The sequence below is a fragment of the Malaclemys terrapin genome, chromosome 7, assembly GCF_027887155.1.
Source record: "Malaclemys terrapin pileata isolate rMalTer1 chromosome 7, rMalTer1.hap1, whole genome shotgun sequence".
In the NCBI taxonomy this organism is placed as follows: Eukaryota; Metazoa; Chordata; order Testudines; family Emydidae; genus Malaclemys; species Malaclemys terrapin.
In genome coordinates this window covers 105,291,257-105,318,570 of record NC_071511.1, presented here as the reverse complement: position 1 = coordinate 105,318,570, position 27,314 = coordinate 105,291,257, and the positions used below count along the sequence as shown (strand labels likewise).

General features: G+C 41.3%; 1 protein-coding gene across 2 annotated transcripts in view; it reads left to right on the top strand.

The window, feature by feature from the left end:
* Positions 1-27,314, top strand: part of DOCK1 (dedicator of cytokinesis 1) — a 566,139-nt gene that overhangs the window by 330,987 nt on the left and 207,838 nt on the right. For both annotated transcript variants that reach the window (XM_054033802.1, XM_054033801.1), the window contains exon 29: positions 7,286-7,380. In XM_054033802.1, coding sequence (XP_053889777.1) covers positions 7,286-7,380 — 95 coding nt within the window. The remainder of the gene's footprint in view (positions 1-7,285; positions 7,381-27,314) is intronic.

Sequence of the window (27,314 nt, the reverse complement as noted above, 5' to 3'; positions counted from 1 at the left end):
CCAAGCCTGACTTCCTGGCACCAGAGCCTGACGCACCTCATGCCACTGCAGTGTACATTATTTGATACAAACACAACATAGGAAAAGACTTGCGCTTAAAATAAACACACACACACACACACACATAATTATGTATAGCCAGAAGTATATATAAATATGATTTAATATAAGAATATATGGGTTAGATGATAATACAATGTACCCTTATGGGGCTATGTACAAATGTGAAATAAACAACTATGTAGTTGTGATTTGTGAAGAGGCCGTATAGTTTTGACATGCAATTCATTGAAAGCCTCTTCCTTAAGTCAACTCCCAGCTAACATTCAGACTATTTGATAAGCATAGCTTTAGCACTTATGCCAAGAAGCGGGATCTCAGAAACTTTCTGCCAAAAGAATAAGCAGAAGAGCTTTCATAAACAGATCCTTGAGCTCATGGAGAAGTAAGGCCTGGTCTACACTAAGAATTTATTTCAATATAGCTACATCTCTCAGGGGTGTAAAAAATCCCCACCCCGAGAGATGCAGCTATATCCATCTAACCCCTGTGTAGACAACCACTAGGTCAATGGGAGAATTCTGCCATCAACCTAGCTACTGCCTCTCAGTGAGGTAGATTATCAGCACCAATGGGAAAACCTCACCCATCGGCATAGGTAATGTCTTCTTCACTGAAGCATTACGGCAACAAAGCTGCGCCACTGCAGCGTTTTAAGTGTAGACAAGCCCTAAGTCATAGCAGGTTTTGTTTTATACCCCACTGCATTATGGGTTGGTGCTGTTGGGATCTATTCAGTATGAAGTTCAGAAGCATCTCTATGATTTTACCATACCCAGCAGGAAAGCTGAGCAGAGATACTTATCCGAATAAGCCAATAATTCTATCTAAAATTCCTTCAGGTCACTCTACTAACAATCAGCTGCTCCATTCCTGAAAAAGTCTTAGAGAATCAGGGCCTCTCTTGTAGACTAACTATAAAAGAGTGGCTTGAAAGTCATCAACAAAGTCTGTAACTTCTCATCAATGTACATATTTTAGTATTTACATACTTTATAATCAATTTGTGAAGTTCTCTACTCTAATCTAGCATTCAGAATAAATGTGATTCAAATGAAAGTAACAGTCTACATTATGTTTAGAATATTAAGTAAAAAAACACCACCACCTTTTTTTACGATCATTGAATCTACTGGTTTGGGGTGCTTGTTTCAGCTGTCTCTTAGATTAGTGAAGAGAGAAGCTGAATCCTGCTTGCTGTTATACAAATAAATGTAATCAGTAGTTATGTTTTCCACCAAATCCACTGCTCACAACCTCCGCTTACTGAAGTCCTCCTCTTGGTTTGGTTGCCACAGCAGTTCTTCATGCTCATGGTTCTTGATCTATTATATATGCTGCCTTTGACAGGGTCATTCACTCCCTCCTTGAAACTCCTCAACTTCAGAGACACTGAGCTCAAACTTTCTCTGCTGATTTGTGTCCCGTGCTCCTCCACTTCCCCCTGTTTCTGTCTCTGTTTGGGGACCCTGGTTGAAGGGGTTGGGAGGCACTTCTGGTGCTGCTAACTGCTTCCCACCATTTTGGAGGGCTATTAAATTTTGTGAAGATTCATGTAGATCCTGTCTGGAGAACACAATGTAAGATTCATGGTTCCATTCCAGGAAGTTTAATTATCTACAAAGTTAGGGGTTCTCAACCTTTTTCTTGCTGAGCCCCCCTCCACAATATGTATAAAAACTCCAGGGCCCAGTGGGGTGGGAGGGGGGGCTCTGGGCTGATGGGGGGGACCCTTGGGTATAGGCATAATTTGATTTCTATTGGTGGGGGGGGGGGCAAGGGTTGGCGGGGCTCAGGGAGGGAGCGCCACCTCCACCCCCTGACTCACCCAAGCAGACAACCCAACCTGTCTGGGTTGTGGGAGGCCGCAACCAAAAATATAACTCAGCTCAAAAAGTTTGAAAACTGCTCAGTGTGCAGGCGGGGGGGTAGCTCGGGGTGCAGGCAGGGGTAGCTGGGGCTGTGTGCAGTGAGGGGAGTAGCTCAGGGTGTAGGAAGGGGGTAGCTAGGGAATCCGTGGGTGGGGAGGGGGTAGCTACGAGCTGTGTGCAGTGAGGGGAGTAGCTCAGGGTGTAGGAAGGGGGTAGCTAGGGAATCCGTGGGTGGGGAGGGGGTAGCTACGCGCTGTGTGCAGTGAGGGGAGTAACTCAGGGTGTAGGAAGGGGGTAGCTAGGGAATCCGTGGGTGGGGAGGGGGTAGCTACGAGCTGTGTGCAGTGAGGGGAGTAGCTCAGGGTGTAGGAAGGGGGTAGCTAGGGAATCCGTGGGTGGGGAGGGGGTAGCTACGCGCTGTGTGCAGTGAGGGGAGTAACTCAGGGTGTAGGAAGGGGGTAGCTAGGGAATCCGTGAGTGGGGAGCGGGTAGCTCAGGGTGCCGGCAGGGGGTATCTAAAGGCTGTGTGCAGTGGGGGCAGCAGCTCAGTGCAAGCAGGGGGTAGCTAGGAGCTGTGTGCAGTGAGGGGTGTAGCTCTGGGTGCAGGCAAGAGGTAGCTAGGGAATGCATGGGCAGGGAGGGGGTAGCTCTGGGTGCAGGCACGGGTTAGCTAGGAACTGTGTGCAGTGAGGGGTATAGCTCTGGGTGGAGGCAAGGGGTAGCTAGGGAATGCGTGGGCAGGGAGGGGGTAGCTCAGAGTGCAGGCAGGGGGTAGCTAGAGGCTGTGTGGGGGCGTGAGGGATAGCTCAGATTGCAGGGAGAAGGATAGTTAGGGGCGATGTGACAGAAGGGCCTCCCTGCGGTGGCTGCTCCCCGAGAGCTGTGCTGGCCCCAGAGCAGGGCCCCCCCGCCCAGGCGGCTCTTACCAGCTGCGTGAGCAGTCAAAGAGGGCTGGGAGCTGAGGAGCAGCCACAACCCTGGGCACCAGCAGCAGATGGGAAATGCCACATCTGCCCGCTCCATGGCACAGCAGCCAGAGGAGCAACTGCCCCACACTGCCTGGCTCTGGCTTCCCACCTACACCCTGGGTCTGAGGAGGGCTTGGGGAGAGGAGGAAGTAGGGGAGGCGGAGTTGCCCCACTCTGGGTAAGGCACTGTAGTTTGGGGGCCAACACCCTTGATCCCCCTTCCTCCCTCCTCCCCCCCCCCATCTCTTCCCATGGGCTCAGGGCTTCTGCCCATGGCAGGGAGATGGGACTCAGGGGCTGCCAGCTTCAGCCCCGGGCTGCTTCAGGTGAGGCTGCTGGCTTCATCCCCGCGCCGCTCCAAGCTTTAGTCGCACAGAGGTCGCCGGGGCTTGGGGCACCAGGTTTCAGACGTAGGGCCAGGTGGACCCCCTGAAAGGAGTCATGGACCCCCAGGGGGCTGCAGACCCCCGGTTGAGAACTACTGTACCAAGTATTTCATCTGAAGTCAGATTTTGAACTGGCACTACTGGGAGTGTGAGAGATTACTTTCATGGCTGCTTTATAGTTTAAAGCAATTGCTTTTTGGCTTTCTTTAACCCGCCACTTTGCTTGCTACTTCAGAAAAGCCACAATAGTTAGAAGATTTTACTCCTTACTAAAGCCCTAGCATATCTGCCTACTCTTCAAGTGCCCCTTTCCCCATAAATGGGCTGGTGTGGAGCCCACCTGCCATCTGCTTTATATAGTGGTGCTCTGGGGAAGCCTGGCTGCCAATACATGTCACTGGTAGGTGGGGATCCACTTACCATAGGGGATGCTTTACAAGGGAGTTGCTTGTCCCCTAAAATCCTCCTTATATGGAGTTCCCATGTTTCTTATGTGCTCTGTAGAGAGCTTCAAATGATCTTACTAAGCCTTGGGATTTATTGGAACTCCTGGAAAATCACAACTCTGTGGACAGTAGAGCTTGTGAAACATGGTGTGTGATGTCTGGAGGCCTGAAGGATGGAAAGGGGCATTCTCTTCTCCGTTCTGCACCCAACTACAAGGCAGAGGGTCAGGCTTATTGGGAAGAAGGGAGAATACAGCAGGGCAGCCTCAGCCCCATTTCCGGTGTTCATGAAAAAACATAGTTTGCCTGATATGAACTGTCAGGTGAGGCAGGGAAAGAGGCCATCACACAGCAGGCAGGCAATGTCAGGGTTCTCTTCCCTTTCCTATCACCTTTATTCTCTCTATGTTCAGAAACTCTTACTCTGAAATCCTATAATCCACCATTCTAGAGGTCTTTGTATATTGAGCTTGCTGGATAGTCAGCTGAAACAAGGAAAATTGCATTCTTTGTTTTTTTCACGCCAATCTCAGCTAAACACTGTGTTTAAAAGATGGAGAACTAAAATAAATGGCTCTCCATTCCCTTTCCTCACCCTGATCTCTTTGTAAGTCCTGTTTGTGTGTCTACACACTGTCTGTCGTCCTCTCCCTTCCCCTTAGTTTAAAAACAAGAAAGATTGCAAATGGAACCCATCTGTCTCGGAGCTCAGCTGGTTACCCCTTCTCTGTCACCAGTGTGAAGCTGACTGGTGCAGCATCCAAGAGGGCTTCAGACCTTACTTGTCCTCAGTGACATATCAAGTAGGCTTCTCAGTTGGTCAGAAGGCAGAAGCTGTGCTATAATGAAGGAAGAGTTGCATGGTTTGCTCCTACAATTTGATTCTGTATCCTTACTTTACAATTAGAGCAGTTTGTATTGGTTCAAAGTAGCACTAAAAGTTTCTTACCTTAAAAGTTGCCGAGGAAACATAGCATGAGCTGATGATTAAAAATAAAATCCAGCTTTTTGCTCATAATGCAAGCCATGCTGGCACAAAATCAACTACTTTTCATATAGGAAGGATAGAATCTAAACTGCCAAGAGAGCACTGATATAAATACGTAATGAATAAGTAAACTTCAGAGGGTATAAATTCTATTCAATAAACTTTACGTGCTGATGATTAAAGTACCTTTGTGAAAATGGGGTTATTAAAGTGTAAATGTCAGTAGATTAAATACGTGGCTGAATCAGCAAATTAGCACAAATCAGATATTACATCACCTTCATGGTCAGTAAAGTATGCAAGTTGATCAGCAAAATGCATGGAAATTCATCTGCCACCACATGCAGCTTGATCAGCAAAGTGTACAAAAACTCCACAGCTGAAGCATCCAGCAGAACTAATAAAGTACAAAATGAAATCTGCTATAAGAAACCAGGAAAGTATGTATCTGCATTCATAAAATATTCAGAAAGATAAACTCTATGGGTCCAAATTTGCCCTCATTCACATGAGTACAACTCCCACTGACGTCTCAGTTATTAAGCTATGAAGCAGGATCAACAAGGAAATCAACCATTTCATGTAGTAAAAACGTAGTTTAATGAAAGAAATACTGCATGATTCCAGTCAGCAAAATATGCAATATGATCATTAAAAATTTGTAACTTATATATGAAAAGCTAGTAGTGAAGTATGCAGTTTGATCACTAAACTGAGAACACATTTACTGAGCTAGTGAAGTATTTGCCTGGAATGAATTTTGCCTTATGCAACAGTAGCATCTCATATTAACTATTAGCAGTTGCAAACTCTGGAAGTCTGGGAAGTCACTTCTTTTAATGTCAGAATGTCTTCTTTTACTGATGTGCTATGGAGAGTAATTTTACCATTAGCTGTTTTACTCACCTAGTGGTGTTACTTTAAAATACATATTCTGTGCCATCTGATGTTTTGTGGGCCTCTTTGGCTGTATAGCCACTGCACCTAATTTCGATTCATCAGATAAAAATATGTGAAATATTTCCTCCTTTGGTTGCTGCAGAAAGCTGTACGAGACATTCTAAACCAGTCATCCTTTCTCTCACTCCCATCTCACTGTACAGCTGCTGAGCATGCTTAGGAACTCCTTGGTTCTTCGAGGTGAGAAATTCCCTGGCTGGTCAATGGCAGTATTCATAATATTGACCAGGGAGAGCTGTATATCCAGGGAACATGCACCTCTTCTAGTATTCTAGGGAAAGCAATAACATTCCCAGGGTATATTCAATACCAGGATTCATACCGGTGTTAAAATGTTTAAAAGGACAATGAGCAAGAAAGATTAACTCAAACAAGCATGGAGTTCCATTAAGACTTTGGATGGACAGACGAATGGGAGAACACTGTCTTGCATGAAAAGACAGATGGGTGTCATTTTTCTGTGTTGGAGAAATCTGACATTTTGAAGAGATGGTGTTGAACAAGGTTCCATGTAAGCTCCTGCACAGGAAACAGCCTTGGACTAGAATAACGGAGACAATTGTATCAAGAATAAAAAGTTCAGCGGGACTAGCTGGTACATTCTGTGGGATGAGGAGCTGTTGCATAAGCTCTTTCTGGCTCTCTGCATATTTTCTGTGGTTTTGATGCTCTGTAAAGTGTTGCATGTTAATACGCCTTATTATTTTTATAGCACCGCAAATTGTGCTAGGTGCTTCACAGCACATGTAAATTGCACAAGTTTCTTTCTCCAGAGAGTTTGTTCATGTCTATACAAAAATCAACTGGCTTATGCCACCAAGCTTATTTTGTGCAGCATCAGTTTTTCTCTTGCAGAACCAATTTATGTCTTTTTTCAGGGGGAGCCTAAAATGATCATCTACTCTGATCTCCCATATAACGCAGGCATAGGACTTCCCTGAATTAATTCTAATTCTAATTCAAACCAGAGCATAACTTTTAAAACAAGTCTATGCTGGAGAATCCACCTACTCACCAGTGAATACTTTTGTATAATTGGACCCTTATTTGCTTAACGTAGGAAATATTTTTAAAACCTTCTTCTTCCCTCTTTTTACATATACAAATAGTTTGTTTTAATGTTTATATTCAAAACAGGATTGACAGATCTCAGTTTTATATATCTATTCTTCTTTGACTGGTGTGTTATGTTGTTATGTACTATGAAGTTCATTTTGTAAGACTTCATGCTTATCCTTAACTACATATTTATCAATGAGAGCTGGAATCACCTTCAGCAAAAAATTTAAATTTGATGAATTTTTTGTCATTTGTTCTTTTTCATGGAATTATACCATGAATTGGTTGATTACAATATAGAACTATTTAGTTTAAAAAAAGAAAAAAAACCTATACTTGTTACAGATATCGTCTGGAAGGGATAAATAATATAATTATAGAATTAATATAAAGTTTACCTTAACAATAGTTTGTATTTTTTCATTCAACAAAGCAAGAGATACCTTTCTGAATTTAGTCATTAATCAAGTGAGTTTTCATCAGCCATATGGTATCATATTTGATCTGAAAGAGTGGCCTTTTTCAAATGTTTTCCCTCTTATTTTAGGACTTTCTGATGGAAACATTCATCATGTTCAAGAATCTCATTGGGAAGAATGTCTATCCCTTCGACTGGGTTATAATGAACATGATGCAGAATAAGTAAGTACGGAGAAAAAGCGCTGAACCTTTACTGAGATGACTATTTCATGTTTGATCTGAAACAACAGTGTTGCTTAGAAACAGTCACACACACAATGCAGCAGAGAGATTTTTTTTTTCTGTGATGCAAATAATTATTTGAAAAATTGGCTCTAGAGATTGCAGTAGACCTGTTATTGAAACAGAAGCAGTAAAGCATTGCCTCTTCAGGTCCATCACAAGTCAAGGGAGGGTGTCATTTTAAAAAAACATACACCAACAATTTTAGAACAGATTGTGGAGGAGGAACATTAAACCAACATTTTTAATATTATTCTTAGTTAATTGAATTTCCAATACTGTTCCAGTCAGGATACATGTGTTTGTACATCACATATTTCAGAAATAAATGGCTACTGTGCAGGGTTGAGCATCTGCCGTGAGAGTGTTTTGATGTTGTTAACATGTAGATAATGCATTTTCATACATCCTAATTGAAAGGGCAGGGATTTAAAAACTGTTCCCATCAGCTTGATAATGAAGTGACAAGTTGCGAATCTTTCAAATCATGTTTTTTTGCCTTGTCACTGCTTCTCTGTTTTTTATTATTTAATTATTATTTAACAGGATTCAGTGGAATATTTTGCATTTGCCATTTTAGTAAATATCTCCCACACATTTTTGTGCACTTTGATGCAAGTTTTAAAAAAAGCATCTTGTTTCCATGTTGCTTGGAGAAATATCTTGTGCATACTGTTAGCTATCATGGCTATAAAGTTGTCAGTTTTTACCCTATTAACCCATAAAATGGGGGTTATACTTTTGCCATAAAAATCCACTGTAACTTGAAACTTGGCATATGACAGCTCCTCTCAAGAATGAATTTTATTATGGGTAATAAATTGGATTAAAATGAATTTAGCCATCCTTGAATTTATGTTTAGTGGCTATGGTCAAACATGTTTGTGCTGCTGTAACTCAAAAAACACTGTGTTTTGAATAAAAGAACTTTTTCAAATTAGTTGATAATGTGGACTTAAACCTACTGGATTTTTTGTTCAAGTCTTAAATGGGCCCCCTGTTCATAAACTCCAGCTGAGGATTTTACTGCAGATTTATAATATGCAGAGATCACTATGGGAGCCTTTACAGCATATGTTATCCCACCATCCTTGCTGAAATCCTGAAAATATCTCTTCCCCCCTCTATTTTTCTCTGTGCGCCATCATTTTAAGAAGAATTGAGACAGCACTGGAAAGAGTTCTATTTACAGCCTATTGGCCCCACTTACTAGTCATGCAGCAGTTACTGTTAAGAGACTGATATGCTTCTTTCTCCAAACTTGACAATGATGAGTGTGATGCTTTCCCAGGATTCTGCCACTGCTGAGAATGAAATACTTGTCCTGGAATTGAACCCAAATTTCCCAAGTGGCAGGGCCAAGTGCCTTGTGAATTTTGTGGATTTGTGTGGATGTTTTGTTTTTTTTGTCTGTGTGCTACCAATTTGAAAATATAGTAGCAAATAAGTTCCTTTTTTAGGAAGGTGGGGGTGGGGGGTTAACATACAGTCAGGGCCAGCTCTAGGTACCAGCAAAACAAGCTGGAGCTTGGGGCGGCACATTTTTAGGGGCGGCATGGCCGGCGCCAGAATGCCGCCCCTAAAAATGTGCCCCAGCCGCCCTAGCTCACCTCCGCTGCTGCTGCCACGGCGCCCAAAACAGCTGATTCGCGCGCCGCTACTCGCCCTCCCTCCCAGGCTTGGGCGCCTGGGAGGGAGGGGGAGAAGCGGCGCCCGCGCCGCGGCCACTCGGAGTCTCCCCCTCCCTCCCAGGCTCTCAAACCTGGAAGGGGGGGGGAGACTCCGAGTGGCCACGGCGCGGTGCCGCTTCTCCCCCTCCCTCCTAGGCTTGAGAGCCTGGGGGGAGGAGGCAGGGCTGGGGATTTGGGGAAGGGGCAGAGTTGAGGCGGGGCTGGGGGTGGGGTAATTAAATAAGGGGGGGGGCGGCCAAAATTGTTTTTACTTTGGGCGGCAAAAATCCTAGAGCCGGCCCTGCATACAGTTCTTGGTTCAGCAAATTTTGCAGTATTTTCAAGCATGATGTTTTTATTCTCGGACTATGGCAAGTAACTTTAATACGGTACAACTGAATAAAGGTCTGCAACAACTTAGTATAGAGGTGAAATTAAGACAGTGTCTGAACTAGAATAACTTTGGAGACAGGAGTGTGCAGAGGCCTGCAAGTAGGTGATGTATTGTGATTTTTTCCTGATCTTCTGGTACCTACAAAGTGCGGCTTATTTTCCTATACCGGACATTACTTCCTGAAAAAGCAGAAAAGCCAGCTGTATTGTCACAATGTTAGGGTCTTCTGTGCTATCACTCCCATACTTTTAGAGACAGTATTTGAAGAAGGTACAGTCTAAAAGAATGTTGTATCCACAAGCTTGTTTGTATTGACAGTTATCCAGAGAGAGATGTATAGAGACTTGTTCATCTCTAAGTTAAACTTCTTTACCTAAATTTAATGGGAATGTGAGCATTTTAATTAAATGCATCATTGTGTGTGTTTCTGAAATGAATTGAACTCTTTAACTTCTAAAGTAGGGTGGGGCTTCCAAAAATAGAAAATTACATTTTGAAAATATCTTCCCCTGTCTAGTTTGTTTGTTTTCAACCTATTATTGGAAAAGAGTCACTGAAACATCCAGGAACATGTAGCAAATCTGTCTGCCAGAAATTGCTTCCTGTCGTCAGTAGAAATTGAATCTGAGTACACAGTGCCACACCACTATTAAAAAAAAAATTAAAAAGTGTGTGCTAGTTCATTAATTTATTTCAGTAGTTTTAATACTGTTATGTTCTGGCAGTATGGGGCAACCTCTCAAAGGACATCTTTTAATTGTGCCCAAAGTATTTGCAAGCACATCTGTTTCCATGCATGGAAAATCTTACAGTTAGAGACACAATTACCCAGTTTGCACATTCGAATACTCTTGTGTACAGATGAATACAGTATTGCATATATGAAGAAGGAACCTTGCAAATATTTGGGTAAAATTAAGGAGAACTTTTGAAAATGTGTATCTAGAAATTTAGTAATGTACCTACTTCAAAATCATTTTACTTGTATAATTCTGTATACAAAACTACATGCAGAACTCAAGAATTAATCTCTTATCTGCTAGTAGCTTCTCGGCTATTGGTAGTCCCTCAATGGAAAAAAGAAAAATAGCCCAACCATTGAGGAATGGTTCAAAAATATGGAATTAACATACTAATTACGTATCCAGCAAAACAGACAGATGCTTGATATTTGGTTACCTTTTATTCCTTACTCAGAAAAAGTACATTCACCTGCCAAAAAAACCCCACCTATCTAACTTTTTTGAATATTAACATTTGATAGACATACATGGTTTGTTAAACATGTGGATATAGAGGTTTCATTCAATTTAATAAAATCACTAGAAATATCATAGGTGTTGAAATGATGCTCACTCTGTAACATGGTAACAACCTGTTAAATAGAAAGATCTGATGGCTATTTTCCTGTAGAATGTCTCTTTAAACAAAAGAGAACAGTCGTAATGATTGTTTTGTTCCTGATATTTACATGGCAAGGTTTAGTAAACAGGTTAAAACTTCCTAAATTGTTAAAAAATAAAAGAAAAAAAAAAAAAAGACCTTTGCTCCATTATGATTATACCTGAGTATTAATTATTTTCTCTTGGTGCCCAGGCACACAGGGTCCCTTCTGTTCCTTTGTACTGTCATTGTTCGGAGTGTGCTGTCAGCTGTTACTCTGTGAACATGCAGCTAGTGATTTTTGCTGGTTAGTGGCACTTGTTTTGGGGTCCTCAAACCCCCTTTTTCGTTCTGTCTTTCGCCAAAGCTTCACGAATCAAGAAGGTAAGAGAAGAATGCCTTTGCCCGTCATCCTTGATCAGTTAAAGGGAGTTCGTCTTAATCCAGGAGTGCTCCCCATCCTTACCAGAAATCAGAGAAAGGTGTTCCTCTTTGTCAGAGTTCTCCTTGAAGAGACATGAATGCTCAGAGCCCTCTCAGCCTTCAAAACCAAAGAAATGGATGGCTTCACATTGTTGAAGTCCTTGGTGGGGGACTCTTTGGCTGCAGAGGGTAACTACTCCAGTACTGAAGGTAGAGCGTACCCTTTGGCTGCTGCTCCTCAATATCACTCCCTAGTGACTTGACCAGGACAGAGCTGTTGACTCTGATTCCTGAGCTGGGACAGTTGAGGCTGGCAGCTTCCTTAGAGCAGACACTGGAGCCATCACCCTTGATCATAATGGAGCAAAGGTCTATTTTGGTACCAACCACCCTGGAACCCTATGCAGCTGCAAAAGATCTCCTGAGCCTCTTAGTACCACCTTAGCAGATTACTGAGACTGAGAGTGTCTTGACAGAGTGCATACATTGCCTTCCATGTTGCTGACCCATTGATGATGAAGCCAGTTCCAAGACCAATGGTAACCACTTTGCCTCAGCATACAGTACCGATAGCCAGGAAGTCCCCAATGCCAGTACCACAGTCTAGCCATCATGGTCCCAATCTCTGATGACACCATCAGGTACTGCATCTCCCCAGCTCAATTGTAAATTAAGATTTTCCTCCCCCAAACAGCTTCTGCAATTGGCCCTGACACTAACCCCTCAACAGTCTGCAGTAGAGGAGGAACAAAGAGTCAGTGGGCATGATTTCTCCAATAGCCACTGCCGCTTTGATGAAATGACCAACCTTCCATCCACACCCCTTTCAGATGAGTTGAAAGACTCATCAGCTAATGGACTCTCGAGACTTTTCACTTGGCATCAGACAAGAAAAGCCGCGTAATGTGCTGGGTGTTCTCCGGCTCTCTCAATCAGGTAGAATGGTCCTACCAATCAATGAGGTACTGCTAGAACCAGCTAAAACTGTATGGTATGCTCCTGCATCGATCCCTGCCAACTTCCATGTATGCATATAGGAGATATAAGGCGCTGGGAAAAGGATTTGAGTACTCCTTCCAGCCCCCCACCTTGAGGTCTCTGATCATCCAAGCTTCACAGGAAAGGTCTGAACAACAAACTAGGTCGATTCCCACCGAAAAGGATCTTAAAAAACTGAACCTTTTTGGACATAAAGAGTATACCTTAGGGAGTCTTCAGGCTGGGATTACTAATTATCAGGCACTCTTCGCAAAGTACCATTTTCTGCTATGGAATCAACCCTCCTCTTTAATGGACAAGCCCCCCCAATGAATATCAGAAGGAGTTAAGATCCACCATATCCAAAGGGCAGGTAACCTCTAGAATGGCACTCCAGACAGCACTGGACTTGTCACATCGCTGCCAGGACCATGATGAAATTCCTTAAAGGACTGACCCAGGCCTTTCCACCAACTACGGAACACACTCCTGCTTGGGATCTCAGCATAGTACTGGATTAATTGGGCCTCAGTTCAAACCCATGGCTACCTGCTCAATCCAGCAGCTTTCTGTAAAGCTTTTCTTCCAAGTTGCCATAACATTGGCCAGGACAAATGGAAAAATTCAGGTCCTCATGGCAGGTCCCCTCTCTATTATCTTCCACAAGGACAAGGTCACCCTGAGACCTCACCCTAAGTTCCTGCCTATGATTGTTTTGGGTGGTAGTAATAATCGATTCACCCCATGGTTGTCTTTTCTAAACCTCATTCTTCACCAGTCAAAGTGAAGCTTCACACTCTAGAAATGGGTAGGGCATTTGTCCTTTTACCTGGATAGAACCAGAATGTTTAGAACCTCTCTGAGACTATTCATGGTGTTTGCAGGATGGATAAGAGGACAGCCAATATCCTAACAAAAACTATCCAAGTGGGTTTCGGGCTGCATACATACTTGCTATATTCTTGAGAAGAAGATTCACCTGGACGTTAGATCACATTCAACTCAAACTCAGGCAACCTCCACAGACTCTTTGAACAGTATCCCTTTGACTGAGATTTGTAGGGCAGCAAGGTGGAGTTCAGCTTACCCATTCAGTACTTACCTATGCATTGGGGCAGGCCTCTAGGTCAGATGCAAGCTTCAGCGGAGTGGTTCTCCAGTCATCATTCCAGTAGGAGAACTCCTACCGAGATTTAAAATCAAGATACTGCTTGCTAGACTACAGTGTCAAATCTGTCAACAGTCACAAGAATAAAGTTTAGTTACTTCTAGTTTAGTTTCGTTAATAAAATTTAGTTAACTTCCAGCCACTGGATCTTGTTACACCTTTATCTGCTAGATTGAAGAGCCCATTATCAAAATTTTGTTCCCCATATACGTACTTATATAGACTGATCAAATAGCCCCTCAACTTTCTCTTTGTTTAGCTAAAGAGATTGAGCTCCTGGAATCTATTCAGTATAAGACATGTTTTACAATCTTTATCATTCGTGTGGCTGTTCTCTGAAGCCTCTTCATCTTTCTTGAATTGTGGACACCAGATTGGGACACAGTATTCCAATAGTAGTAACTCCAGTGCCAAATATGGAAGTCGTATAACCTCTTTCCTCCTACTTGACATTCCCCTGTTGATACATCCAAGGATCATTTTAGCTCTTTTGGCTACAGCGTTGCACTGGAAGCTCATGTTCAGCTGATTACAAATCATGACCACAAGTCCTTTAAAGATTCCCAGCTCCCCAGGATAGTGTCCCCAATCTTGTAAGTATGACCTACATTCTTTGTTTCTAGAGGTACAGGTTAAAATGCATATTGTTTGCTTCAGCCCCGCTTACCACGCGATCCAGATGGCACCGTATTAGTATCTGTATTGGTGGTCTGTCCTCTTCATTGTTTACCACTTCCCCAATCTTTGTGTCATCTGCAAAGTTTACCAGTAATGACACACTATCTGTAATGAAATGCTACCCATTTTGAATCTGGTAAGGACACCAGAGTAAATGTTTTACTTCTATGTGTGGGATTTCTAATGACCAAGTTGTCCAGACTTTCTTTTAGCCAAAAAGCAGAACACCCAACAGCATAATGCTTACTTAACCCATGCCTTAGAGCAAAGTTGGTTGTTGACTAAGAAGAATATTATAGTAGTACCTTTTGTTTTCCTTGAAGGGGTCTCACCCAATCAGTTACCAGAAGCAATCGTTCCTAGCATGTGAGTCTGATGCAATCATGGTCTGAGATAGCAGAAGACTGCAGGTTTTTTAAACCATTTCGGCTGCAGTCCTGCAAAGATTTATTTTTATGCACTCTGAGAAGTCCCACTGAAGTCAGCAGTGCTACTCCATGTGTGTTAAGCAAATGCATAAGTCCATGCCGGATCAGGGCCTTATCATTTTTTTTCTTTAGCATATGTCTTCATAGTACTTTTATTAGACATCTTCAGTTTAAAACTATTTCTTGATCTTGTACTGAGTTAGAATTGTATCTAGCTAAATTTACATTCGTCAGCTTTTCACCTGAGGAAGTTTCTGTGCAAGACACTTGCTTTATATGACAGATAATTCTGCGCTTGGCACTGAACATTTGTTACTAAATGTGTTCCTTTTTAAATTGCTTAGAAAATAAAGATGAACCAAAATAACTTTAAAGAAAACATTTCTTGGAATTCTGCCATTGTTATCAGAAGTTGATTTGGAATTATGCTATTTAAGATACTATAGATGCTTTTAAGTTATGTTTATTTTAAGGTTTATGTATGTGGATGTTTTGACAGAATGTAGTAGTCATGCAAGTGAGGATCTAATATTACTAGTCTGAGCCCAAGTGTAGGCATAGTGTTAGTTATAGAGCAATTGTAGTACTAGCTTCCTTCCAGTACGCTATCAGTGAATTCTAGGTTTCAGACACGAGACTCCCTGAGATAGACTGCCAGTTATATTGAATAAGGCCAAAATGTTGGGTGGCTTTCCTGTGATGTTCAGAAATGGGGAGTAGGAGATAAGAACATAAGAATGGCTATACTGAGACAGAACTATGGTCCCTCTTGCCCACTATCCTGTCTTATGACAGTCGCCAATGCCTGGTGCTTCAGAGGGAGTGAACAGAACAGGGCAATTATCTAGTGATCCATCCCCTCTAGTCCACTCCCTGCTTCTGGCAGTCAGAGGCTAGGGGCACCTAGAACATGGGGTTGCATCACTGACCATTCTTGGCTAATAGCCATTGATGAACCTATCCTCCATGAACTTGCCCAATTCTTTTTTTAACCCAGTTTTAGTTTTGGCTTCACAACATCCCCTGGCAACGAGTTCCAGGTAGACTGTGTGTTGTGTTAAGAAGCAGGGCTTTGGAGCTGTGCTCCGGCTCCGCTCCAGCTCCAGGCAAAAACCTGGAGCTGCTCCAGCTCCGGGCTCTGCTCCAAAGCCCTGTTAAGAAGTGCTTCCTTTTGTTTGTTTTAAACAAGTGCTGCCTATTAAATTTCCTTTTGTTCCTTGATCATCAAAATCACTTGTGCTCTGGGACAGATTTGAACTTGGATTTTTCACTCCAGAAATCAGAGGCTAGTGATCTAATCTGCAGTGTTTGTGATAAGTGCACAGCTGATAGCCCTAGAAACTGAAGTCCATTTTCCACCAAACAGGCCTTGCATTGTCATTTCTAGTGCCAGTTTTCCTACATTATTCTACACACAAATCACAACCCTGACCGGGAAGGACCATTTCTGTAGATGAAAGGATAGTTCAATCTCAGTATTCATTTAATCCTTGAACTTTCTGTTGGCAGTGGTGGCGCCCAGTTGTGATGGCAGATCTTGTGATAAATTCATCTCTACTAAGAATTTGGTCCACACCAATAGTCATGGAGGTTTAGTTGCCCATGTAAAATAATTTTGGTGGTGTGAATCCTACTTCTTGTGGGCAGATGTCCACATCACGAAACCCACCACCACAGTTGGAATCAATTGTATCCCTGTTGGCAGTCTTACCACTGAGAAAAAAAGATAGGGATGAATCAGGAAGACTGAAGCCTCTCATGCCTACACATTGTTCCTGTAGGTGAGGTCACATTGGCAAGATGATACGCAGAAAGTTTCCCTGTTACTGCCAGTGCTGTATCTGTTCTGCAGATAAATGGAGTTGTTCATTTTCCCATTGCTGACAGTCCAGCACTTTCATGAGCTTTTTGTTTCGGTTTAAAAAACAAAAACCCCACAAAAATAAAAGAAAGAGAGAAGAGTCTGCTAAACATATACAACTCTTGTTCTTGAGCTTGAGGGCTGTCTGTTTATCTTGGGGAGCATTCAACATACTGATACTTCATTTTGTGGTTAAATGGTACTTCATGTGTATAAGAAATGTAATCAAATGTACTCTATATTTTACACACAAAACCAAAAATCTATAAACATTCTACAAAACTGAATGAATAAATTACCTCCAAGATCATTGTCAAGGTCTCCTGTGCAATCTGCATTTTATCCTACGTTCTTCCTATCCTCTTCCCCTCTTCCTCATCTAAAAGAAATCAAACTAGGGAAAGAAATACCCTTGAACAATACAGTTCAGCAATGTGCAGTAGTACCATCAACAAATGCACCCATTTCAGAAATTAATTTTGTTCTCTGGTATTTTGTAGTAGCAAGCATAGTTTGTACATCTTGCTTTATTTTGGTTGTTTGAAACTGTCAGTGAAATAAAGGGTGTGTGTTACTACATGGTTGTCATATCAGCATCTGTCAAACTGTAATGTAATTTGAGAGCAATGTCTACTGTGAGTGTATCTGTCATCATTGTGGAAACTTTGCAACACAATGTCTCATTCTGAATAAAACAAGCTTATCTTTACCTTAAAGCTTATAGTATAGTACTCACTTAAATTGCTTTAGTGAATTATGCCTGTTGACAACCCAAAGCCAAATGAAAACTACTTTTAAAATATTAAACATTTGTTTTATTGGTAAACATTTGCTCTGCAATGTTTGAACACAATTGGTTTTCTATGAATGAATGAAAACAACCTTCTGAAATTATAAATAGTTGCAGATGCTAATATAGTGTATCAAATTGGTTTTCAGTGTAAAGTTCAGTTCTAACTCTCATCTTTAGAGAGATCTGCTTTGTCTGTTTCAGTTAGGTTTCTAGATCTCCGCTATCATATTCTGTAATCATATAGGAAGAGTCAGGGAAGACTGTCATGAACTGGTTATTGATGGATCAGTAGTTGTCAGAATAGTGGAAATTCATGCAGGGCTTGTGGACATTTTTGGAAAGGAAACTGTCAGAAATTCAGAGTCAACAAGTAATTTCTGATTTATTTATTTATTTATTTATTTATAAATATAAAAAGGAGAGACTTCAAAATTAGGAGCCACTTTACCAAGAATTTTTGGTAATGCACTATTCAAGGAGATAACTGGGTGTAAAGACAACATGAAAGCTTAAATAGATAACTGAGGTACAGTTCATTTACAACATATAGTCTACTTGTTGATGTGAAGTAGTAACACTTATTAGATTAGTTTTGAGTCTGGACAGTAGAGCAGCTTTGGCTAAAGGAAAGTGACATCAGTATTGCTGTCTTGTTATATGTCTTACATCATACTACGTTTACTCCTTTGCTAAAGTTGTCCTGTTAAGAAACTGTGCATACTGAAAGGTATGGGATCATTTTGAAGTGAGAATGAGATAGGACATATCAATGTTAGCCATTCCATATTTTTCCTGAATATTATTTTTTTCCATATACTCAAAGGGAGAAACTCTAATTATTTACAGATCAGAATATAATTTTCAGAAGGGCATAAGTGAGTTGGGAGACGCTTTTCAAAAATGACTTAAGCACTTAAAACCTTAATTTTCTCTTATTATACAAAGCATGAATGGATATTGATAAGCTACATTAAGTATCAAAGGGCTACATTTCTGTAAATGGAAGGGAATTCTGTTGTCCTTTGAAGCTAGATGTATAGTGCTTTGACCTTTTCAATAAAGGCCTTGCAGGATGTTTTTACTTGATACAGTACCTGTCAAATTAACTAGAACTTAAATTAAATTGAACATTCCAGTTATGTTTTAAAATACAATTATTTTTCTTACTCTGTAGTCTGTACCTGTACCTCACAGGACAATACTTTGACAGAATGCTCTTTTCAGTTGGATGTATTTCCTCAGTAAGGGAGAAACAGTAGATCTTACACAGTGGGTTATTTTATCTGAACCATTCTGTATTAGAGCTGGTTTGTGCTTGACATTGGTATTATGTTGATAATGACATTATATGAGAGTATTTAGGGACAAGTGCTTTTCTTGGCACCCTAGGAAACCATTAGGCGTAATGGATCTGTTTTCCATCTTATCTATTTCCTAGTTCTCTGATTTGCTACCGAAGTTCTACAATGACCTCTTGAATCAGTGAAGTTGAGCTTGCCAGTACAGATGAAATGTAAAAAAAAAAAAAAAAGAGTACTATTGCTTTACTGATTAATCCTGACCGTATTACTTTGTTTCTTGAGTCATTGCTTGAAGTGGGTGAACATAAAGGTGATCATTAATTTTGTAAGACTTGCAGTTGTCAAATTTAATTATTATACAGTACTGGTGCCACCGTATATTTTGGAAAGCTTTGGGGGGGTTTTAATGGCAGGTCCAAATGGAGACACATGGAGAAAGAGGCTGGGCCCACTGACTCCTGTCTGATGGAGGAAGTCTCAGAAATTTGTGGGCCTCAAAAATATCAGTGTAGAGCACTATCATTAGACTAATATGCATAGCTTCACCATTCATTAGTAATTAATGCTTTCTGAATGCGCATGTATTGTTTTTAGCTATTTCAACCTATTGTATACCATGGGATTACTTTTAATTGATAAATTGGATATTATTTTGAAATCGTAATTTAAAAAGAATATTGGACATTGAGAAGCATCTCTCTTCTTTTTCTGGTAGTAAAGACAGGGGTGCTGGACTAGTTTGTATAGTGGGGGTGCTGAGAGCCATTGAACCCAGTGTATAATGGAAACCACTTCAAGCCAGGTTGTGGCAGCACCCTTAGTTCCAGCACCTATGAGTAAAGGCATAACAAGGCTCCAACTTGCTATCCTTTATAAAAGTTTCCAAAATTTTTCAAAGCAAGTAAATAACATAAAATAAAAAAAATCAGATTGTATTTCTAAGCCACACAGGCTGGTGTTTTTGCCTTCTTGCAAAGCATTAACTAACCAGGACAATCTAAGAGTTGAAGCTGGAAATATCCTTGTTCGTTCATTAGCTGGTTATCTTCCTCCAAGAGTGATGGAAGATCCAATCTCTTCAAGACATTTTTAATACTAAATGCATCCTCTGAAGCATGACAATTGTAAAGTGGTTTATAAGATTATAGTATTGTTCAGTCCAGGGAACTTCCCATGCACCCCCCTCCTTTATTAATTCACAGGGTAGTTCTTGTGACTTCACTGCTGGGAGAGCTGCAGTGCTAACAGTTTGCACTGCTGTTCGCCTTCTTCAATACATTTTACTGGCGCTGTAATGCTTATTCTGCCAAAATGATAATGAGCAAATTAAGAGCCAGCTCACAGTTTGTAAATTGAAGAGCAAGAAGAATCTTCAAGGAAATATTTGCCCTCCATTCTTAACATTTTTTTATAGTTCAGAAATTATTTTTAAGAGAAAAATATGACATACTGGTTATGCAGAGTCAACTTAAAAATACATACCAGCTTCAATCAGGACAGATCTATTCAGCAAAAGTAAGATTAGATCACATTATTATACAAGTCTGTTATTTTTACTTTGAGTTCTTCTCGAAGATGACTTTTTGTGTCATCATCCAAAGAGTCTTGTGTTCACTGATTCTTTTAACAGGATCCTAAGTGGAATAAAACTAAATACAACATTTTGTATATTTCTGCCAGGTTTTTTTTCCAAACTTCCATATATACACTGGTGCTAGAACTAAGGGTGCTGGGGGTGCTGCTGCACCCACTGGCTTGAAATAGTAGTAAGAAACACCAAATACATGGTTTCCGTCATCAGTACCCCCACTATAAAAATTGTTTCAGCACCCCTGTATTCAGTTGAGAACGTAACTATTTTTAGAAAGAAAATTCAGAAATGTCTCTCTTAAAGCTATAGGACAAATCTGAAATGTTATTTGAGAATCCAGTAAGCTTTCCATGTGCTATTACGTTATATGGATAAAACTAATTAAGTGAAATCAGAATGATTACTGAAAAATCAAATTAAATTAATTTCTTTTTTTGGAGGTTATTTTTTCCAGTACCAAAATATTGATATTAAAACAATATGTGACTAGTTGCACCTGAGGAAGTAGCACAAGATAAACCAACACATTTGTTATTAGTTCATCTTTATGCAATTTTTTTTGGTTGACACATGGTCTAACTGAAAAAGAAGCCCATATATTCTAGATAGAGTAGAAGGATTGAAATATTTTTCTTTATTTTGTCCCTCTTTGATTCACATTATATTTAATATTATTATAGGTGAGAGGAGCCCTTAGCATATGGCATTTAGGTTAAAAATGGATTCTTTAGTGGAAGATTCACTTCCAACTTTGTTCTCTAATTCTCAGAGCTCCCTCTGTTTCCTAGTTTCAGAACTAGATTGTACATCCCTAATGTTTGCTTTGGATGTTACACAACAGAATACCAGGTCATCTGCAGGGGATCCTGAAGTTCGGGTCTCACTTCCTGTGAGTTTGAGTGAAAATCCATCGGCTGAGTTAGATGTATTTGATTTCAGTTTTATTAAAACACAAAATGTTGGGTGTGTTTAAGAGTCCGGTCTACCATTTCTTCTTAAGTGAAAGTTTTAAGCTTCATAGCCGTGTGTAAAATAGAGACAGACCCAAACTGTAACAATGTGAATGCACGTTTTTTTAACGGTATATGTATTTGAGATGAAGCAAAGTGTGTATATTTCATTAAGGCACTTCAGGGCATGTGTCATCCATACGATGCTGTCATACCTCTGGCAGCTTAAAGGCACTCATGCTCCATAATGCACCCGAGGTGTGGTGATATCCTGCTGTGACATATACCCTGTTATGCCTTATTGCTTAATTTCACTTTGCTTGGCTCCTCGTATCCAATTTTTGTGCCAGACCAATTGCTCTGCCTGGACCACCACATTCCCTGAGAGTGCCCTGAAGGGCTTTTGTTCTCTTCCAGCAGCTGCTGAAATGGTGAAACAAGTGTATTACACTGAAGAACAGAAAGCTCCCTTCCATGCTGCCAGCAAATTAAAATGACTAATAGCACAGTCTTCACAAGAATTGGCAGACTGTGCTTGTAGAGATTACTGTCTTAAGTTTTGAAGGATTCCCAAATTGGCATTATGCGTGCTTATCTGTTTATACTATACTCAATGTCAGAGTAGGCGGTAATATGTTACATGTACAAAACCAATCTCATCAATTTAATCAGAAAAATAAATGATGCCTATAGTACTTTACACAGCACTCTTCTCCAGTGAGTATTTTAACAGATTCTTTTACATTCTTGCTCCTGTTTTTCACCATCAGATCCATGTTTTTCCAGAATACCTTTTTCACACTTGTTGCCTTTCTCGTGTCCTTGTTGGCGTATACCCAAGAGTTCGTTGTTTCTTCTAGGTACTGTTTTGGTGACCTCTAGCCCTTACTTAGAAAGCACTTTAGTAATTACAAATGAACATGAACATTTATTTCACATTTAAGAGGGGTTCATGCTCTTAGGTCTGATGCCACTTAAGTCTTAGTCCACTTAGTCCATCACTAATAAATGAAATGATTTGGAATGTACACATACTCCATTTTTAAAAAGACCTAAAACTGTAAGAAAAGACTGAGCACTTAGAAGTCAGGCGAAGCCAAAGTTAGGGTTGTGTGCCTTACAATTATTATTTATAGTATGGGAGTGTCCAAAAGACCCAGATAGAACTGGGCCTCATTGTGCTAAGTGCTGTACAAACAGGCTTTGCCTGAAGAGCAGACAGTCTTGCTATGTGGAAAAAACGAGGGTAATAGTTAAACAGTCATGTAGTGACATAAGCTTAGCTATGTGCAAAATTGGATCGGCTTACTGTAAACACTTGTAAATTTTAATTTCTGATACTCTTTGTGTAACTATATAACCCTTCATGCTCACTAACACTTTCCATTGGCCTCAGCCCTCCCCCAAAGTGATCCTGAATTCACTGCCTGTTTTCCCCTAATTCTGTTTAAATAATCCCCAATGATCCCTCTTCCTAGCAGTGTTCGTTCCCTTAAAAAACAAACCAAAAAACCCTTGGTTCTCCAATGGCTCCTCTTCCTTATGGACAGCTGCCCCACATAGAGATGGGAGTCTCCCAGAACCCACTCAGTACATCCTTTGTTCAAATAGAGACTTGAATGCCCTGATGTCACGGTGTTTTGCATTTGTGAAGGACATTGCAGGGGTGTCTCTGGGGCTCCACTTGCACTCTTCACTCTCTGCCTGCTGCCATTTGCGCAGGTGTTGGGAGTCCCTGTGGCTGTTCCTGAGCTCTTCATCCATAGGATACTTTAGCACAACTTTGCTCTCAAATTGCTGAAATAATGAGTCTTTCCTCCTTCCAGGTAGGCAAATGTAGTCAGACCATTTCTTGCTCAGCTCTGGGATGCTCATAGCATATTACCCTATATGTGTGGCTCCCTCCTCTCTCTACTGCACATATTTCACAAGCGAACATGTTGTGAAAATATTAATGCAAAGAAAGTTGGTGTTTGTGAGTGGAAGGAACACAAATGTGGTGGTGGTAGTTAATGTGAGTTTGCTGTGGAGTAAGCTGTAGCTGACTGAGGTGTTTTGAATGGTGACTAAAGAGGAGATGGTGACTTCTTGTGTGCATGGAGGTCTCTTATCTTGCAGCACCTAACTGTAAATTTCCTTACTGTTATAGGTTTGTGCCAGAAGGCATAGCATGGAAATAAACGTAACCTTTTTGACAGTGTTTTATGTGGCAGTTCAAAATTATATATAGAAATAACTGTGGACAAGCAATAGGGAAAAAAAACCACATTGAACAAAGACAAAGCCCTAGACTTCTGCATCACTTGAACCCGGCAACAACTATCCCTATCAATCTCACATTTCTCACTTGCATGTCTGTGTTTTCCTTTAGATGAGAGAAATCCACTCCTGTGTCCTATGAAGTTATCGGGTGCTGTCATTAATTTTACAAATAAGGGTCCAGACCCAGGCCACCACTCAATTCAGAATAGAGGGGTTGGGCAGCTATCTTAACAGAACAGCTGACAATTCCATTGGCGTGGGAATCAATTCTGTCCCAACCTTCAGGTTAACAACTGAGACACGTTTCACCCGATGTGATTTTTTTTTTTTAAAGCCAAGTCTAGAAAGGAGTTCACTATGGAAACACTGGGAAGCTCCAAATGATAGTTGTTGTCTAAGTAACTATATATTCCCTTCTTGATTTATATTTAATTTGAACTGTTCTTACTCTGTACTCTTATATTTCTGCAGATGAAATAATTGTGTGTTGCAGGGTGGTCTAGCATCCTTGAAGTAAAAAGTAGCAAATGTAAATGTATGTGGTAGATAAAGTTTGAATGGGCCACAGAGGTGACTAGCTTAACATTCTCAGGATGAGCACCCTTAGGGGCTGTTCCCATCCTTACACCAAGGGCAATTGAAATCCAAATGCTTGCAGGAGAGCAGGGACTGGTCCCTCCATGCACTTCTTGGAATGCAAATCTCTCCAAATGGCTTGAGTAGAACCAAGTACTTGGTCCAGTCCCTTCCTCACCAATTCACCTAGCTGGTAGAGTGCAGAGAGGGGGTAGCGCTCTACCATGTGCGCTGTCCCTGCTCCAGGCGGTATTTTGCATCCTGAGGCAAAGTCAGTCCCAGAGATCTCCTAGGGGTGTGCAGCTCAACAGCACCCACTTCTAAGGACTAGCTACATACCAAAATCTAGCTCCAAATAAATATTGATATGAAAATGTTTTGCACAAAACGTGTTTAAAAAAATGTGAATGTTACACAGAAAGTTGACATTATAAATGGGCCCAGCAACTTTGTAAAACAAAATGATTGGGGGGAAAAGACCCTGTCCTCCATAAATATGTTGTTTCATGTAATGATTACAATTTTGGTGCCCCATAGTGCAAGTACTCAGGTGACTTGTCCCATTTTATTACTTGTGAGAGTAAGACTTGCAGGATCAGGCTCTTTATTAAAAGCAATCCAATGAAGTGTTGTTAGCATCATATATCAAAATACCAAGTTTCATTATTTTTTTCTGTGACGCAGTATGTGTTAGGAACAAGAATGTGTGGGTATTTGTTTCTTATAAAAGCAAGAGTGTGAAGTAGGTAATTAAACAAGTCGGAGGTGTTAAATTAAAAAGAATACTTTAGCAGTATTCCTTTTTATTACCGTAAAAAGCTGTTATATCATGTGATAGCTATTTTTGAACAGAGGATATTGTATTTTATTTAAAATGGTGTTCTTTTCCTCTGGCATTTTAATTTAAAATAATGCTCTTACCTAGGTTTATAAAATATACCTAGTGGATGACAAATATTTTGCTTTTTCACATTTGTAAATGTAGCCTTATTCATCTCACCTATTTTTCACTATGTAAAACAATCTGACTACCCTTTTCCACGTTCGTAAATACCAGAAATTCTTCAGAGTACTATGTAAGTGGTCGTTCAGACTTTGTCGCAGATTACAGGCTGAGAGAAGCATTTAAGATTTCTGTAACCAGTTTTGAAACTGGACTGTAGATTCTTTGGCTTTGGCCATTAATGGCTTTAATGTCTCTTTATTCATCTCCCTTTCTTGTATCTTCAAACATGAAAAAGAGAAAAATGGTGTTTTAGGCTGCTTGCCGTTTTGAGGAAACATTTTACTTACTGTTTCTGCAAAATGTTGTGTGTGGACTGTATTTCTATCTCTCTGCTTGAAAAAAGCTTCTAGATTAGGTATTACTGAATTTCAGATAAGAGGAAAGTATTGTTATTTAAAGGGACTCGTATAAGACACTTGAATGAAAGAGCCCTAACAAAGGAGAGTTATGTATATCTGAGTTCTGCTCTGTGATGAAATACCCTACCCCTAGATTCTGCTCAGACTCAGGAAAACTTAAAAACACATGTGGGACCCAAACACAATGGCTTGGTGAGTGACCAGCAAGGGAGCTAGAGTAGGGCTGTGACTTACTAGGGCTACTCCTGGGGGAATTCTGCGTCACTGCCTTTGCGCAGAATTCATGCCCCCTGCAGATTGATTTGCTTCCCCGCAGAAAAATGACTTCTGATGGGGAAGCAAAGGGAAGCCCCAAGAATGGTCAGGCGCCCCCTCCCCGGCGATGCAGGCAAGTTGGTTTGGGCACCCAGAGCAGCCGGTAGAGACATAAATCACTGCCGGGGGTGGGAGGGTGGGCAGTCATGCGTGTGAGAGAGAGACTCTCTGTCCCTCTCACTTGCTATTGCGGCACACTCGGCATGGATGGGCAGGGCTTTGGGGTGTTTCTGAAGAGGAAGTTGTGGGGAAGGCTCTGTCCCCTTAGGCAGAGCAGAATGTAGAGCTTGCCTGCTTAGTGAATTGTTCCCATTGTTCTTAGTGAATTCCCCCAGGAGTATAACAGGTGTAAAAAAGTTAAGGATCCTTTATATTGCTAGAGTGGTGTAAAGGACAGTATGGCCTTATAAATGCTTATGGTGCTTTAGTGATTAGAACTGGTCTAAATTTTGGACTTGATATTTCCCTGTTTATACATCCAAGGATTGCATTTGTTCTTGTCACAGGGTGACACTAGCTCTTTAAGAGGGAAGAGACCAGTGCACCTGTGATTGGCTAGCTGATCCCCAGCTGGGATTGAAAGAGGGCAGCTGGGCCCTAGAGGGGAAGAGAGGGGGAGAGTCAGAGCCTGAAAGGACCCAGACACAGGAAGGGCAGGTGAGAGCTGCCTGAGGAGGAAAAGAGTGACCCAGGGACAGTAGATCAGCAGAGACTTGGCATGAGGTGCTTGGAAGAAAGCTATCAGGGACCTGGGAGAGAGAGCTGAGTTCTGATGAAAGCTGGAAGAGAACTGTTGACTGGAACTGTCCAAAGTTGGGAACACTGCCAAGGTCTGAGAAGGCTTGGGTTTTTAGAAAAAGGGAAAGATCCAGCTTGGTCAGGGGTAGCCCAGCCCAGAAACAAGAGAGTTGTTGCTGGAGGGTGGATCCACAGGTGTAGAACTCTCAGGCAGGAGGATGAGCAAGGGTCAGGGCTGTAGTAGAACCAGGAACAAGGGATTGATCCCAAAGAGACATTCCTTGAGCAGGTGTTGGACTCACAGGCAGGAAGGCCTTGGTAATGGAACATTGCGGGTGTTCTGTTATGGGAGACTTGACTTGGGGCCTGTGGTAAATGAGTCATAAGACTGGTCACTCTCATGTGGGGAGGGATAGCTCAGTGGTTTGAGCATTGGCCTGCTAAACCCAGAGTTGTGAGTTCAATCCTTGAGGGGGCCACCTGGAGATCTGGGGCAAAATCTGTACTTGGTCCTGCTAGTGAAGGCAGGGGGCTGGACTCGATGACCTTTCAAGGTCCCTTCCAGTTCTAGGAGATGGGATATCTCCATTAATCAATCTAATTAATCAATCAATCATGTGGAGGCCTGCAGAGTGGGCCCTGGAACAGGGGCAAAAGGAACAGGGGACAGAGTGCAGGTGGACTCTACAGTGGGTGAAAAGAAAGTGCTGTCCCTGGAGAGAGGAATGGAAAACCACTGTACTGTTTATATGTGTTACTGTGATAACGTGAGAATGGCTTTCCTACAATAGTTCTGAGGAATTACTGCAATGGTTTATATGAATAAATTATGCCTGAAGGTGGGACTTTGTACTGGACACTGAGATTGTCCATGCTCCTTTTTATGGATGAATGAAGGGGAAACTGAGACTCACAGCCATCTGGCAGTGATTAAGTTAGTGACCACTATTCTGACCACTGAGAGTAGTAGCCTATGCAAACAACTTTACTGTTACTTTAT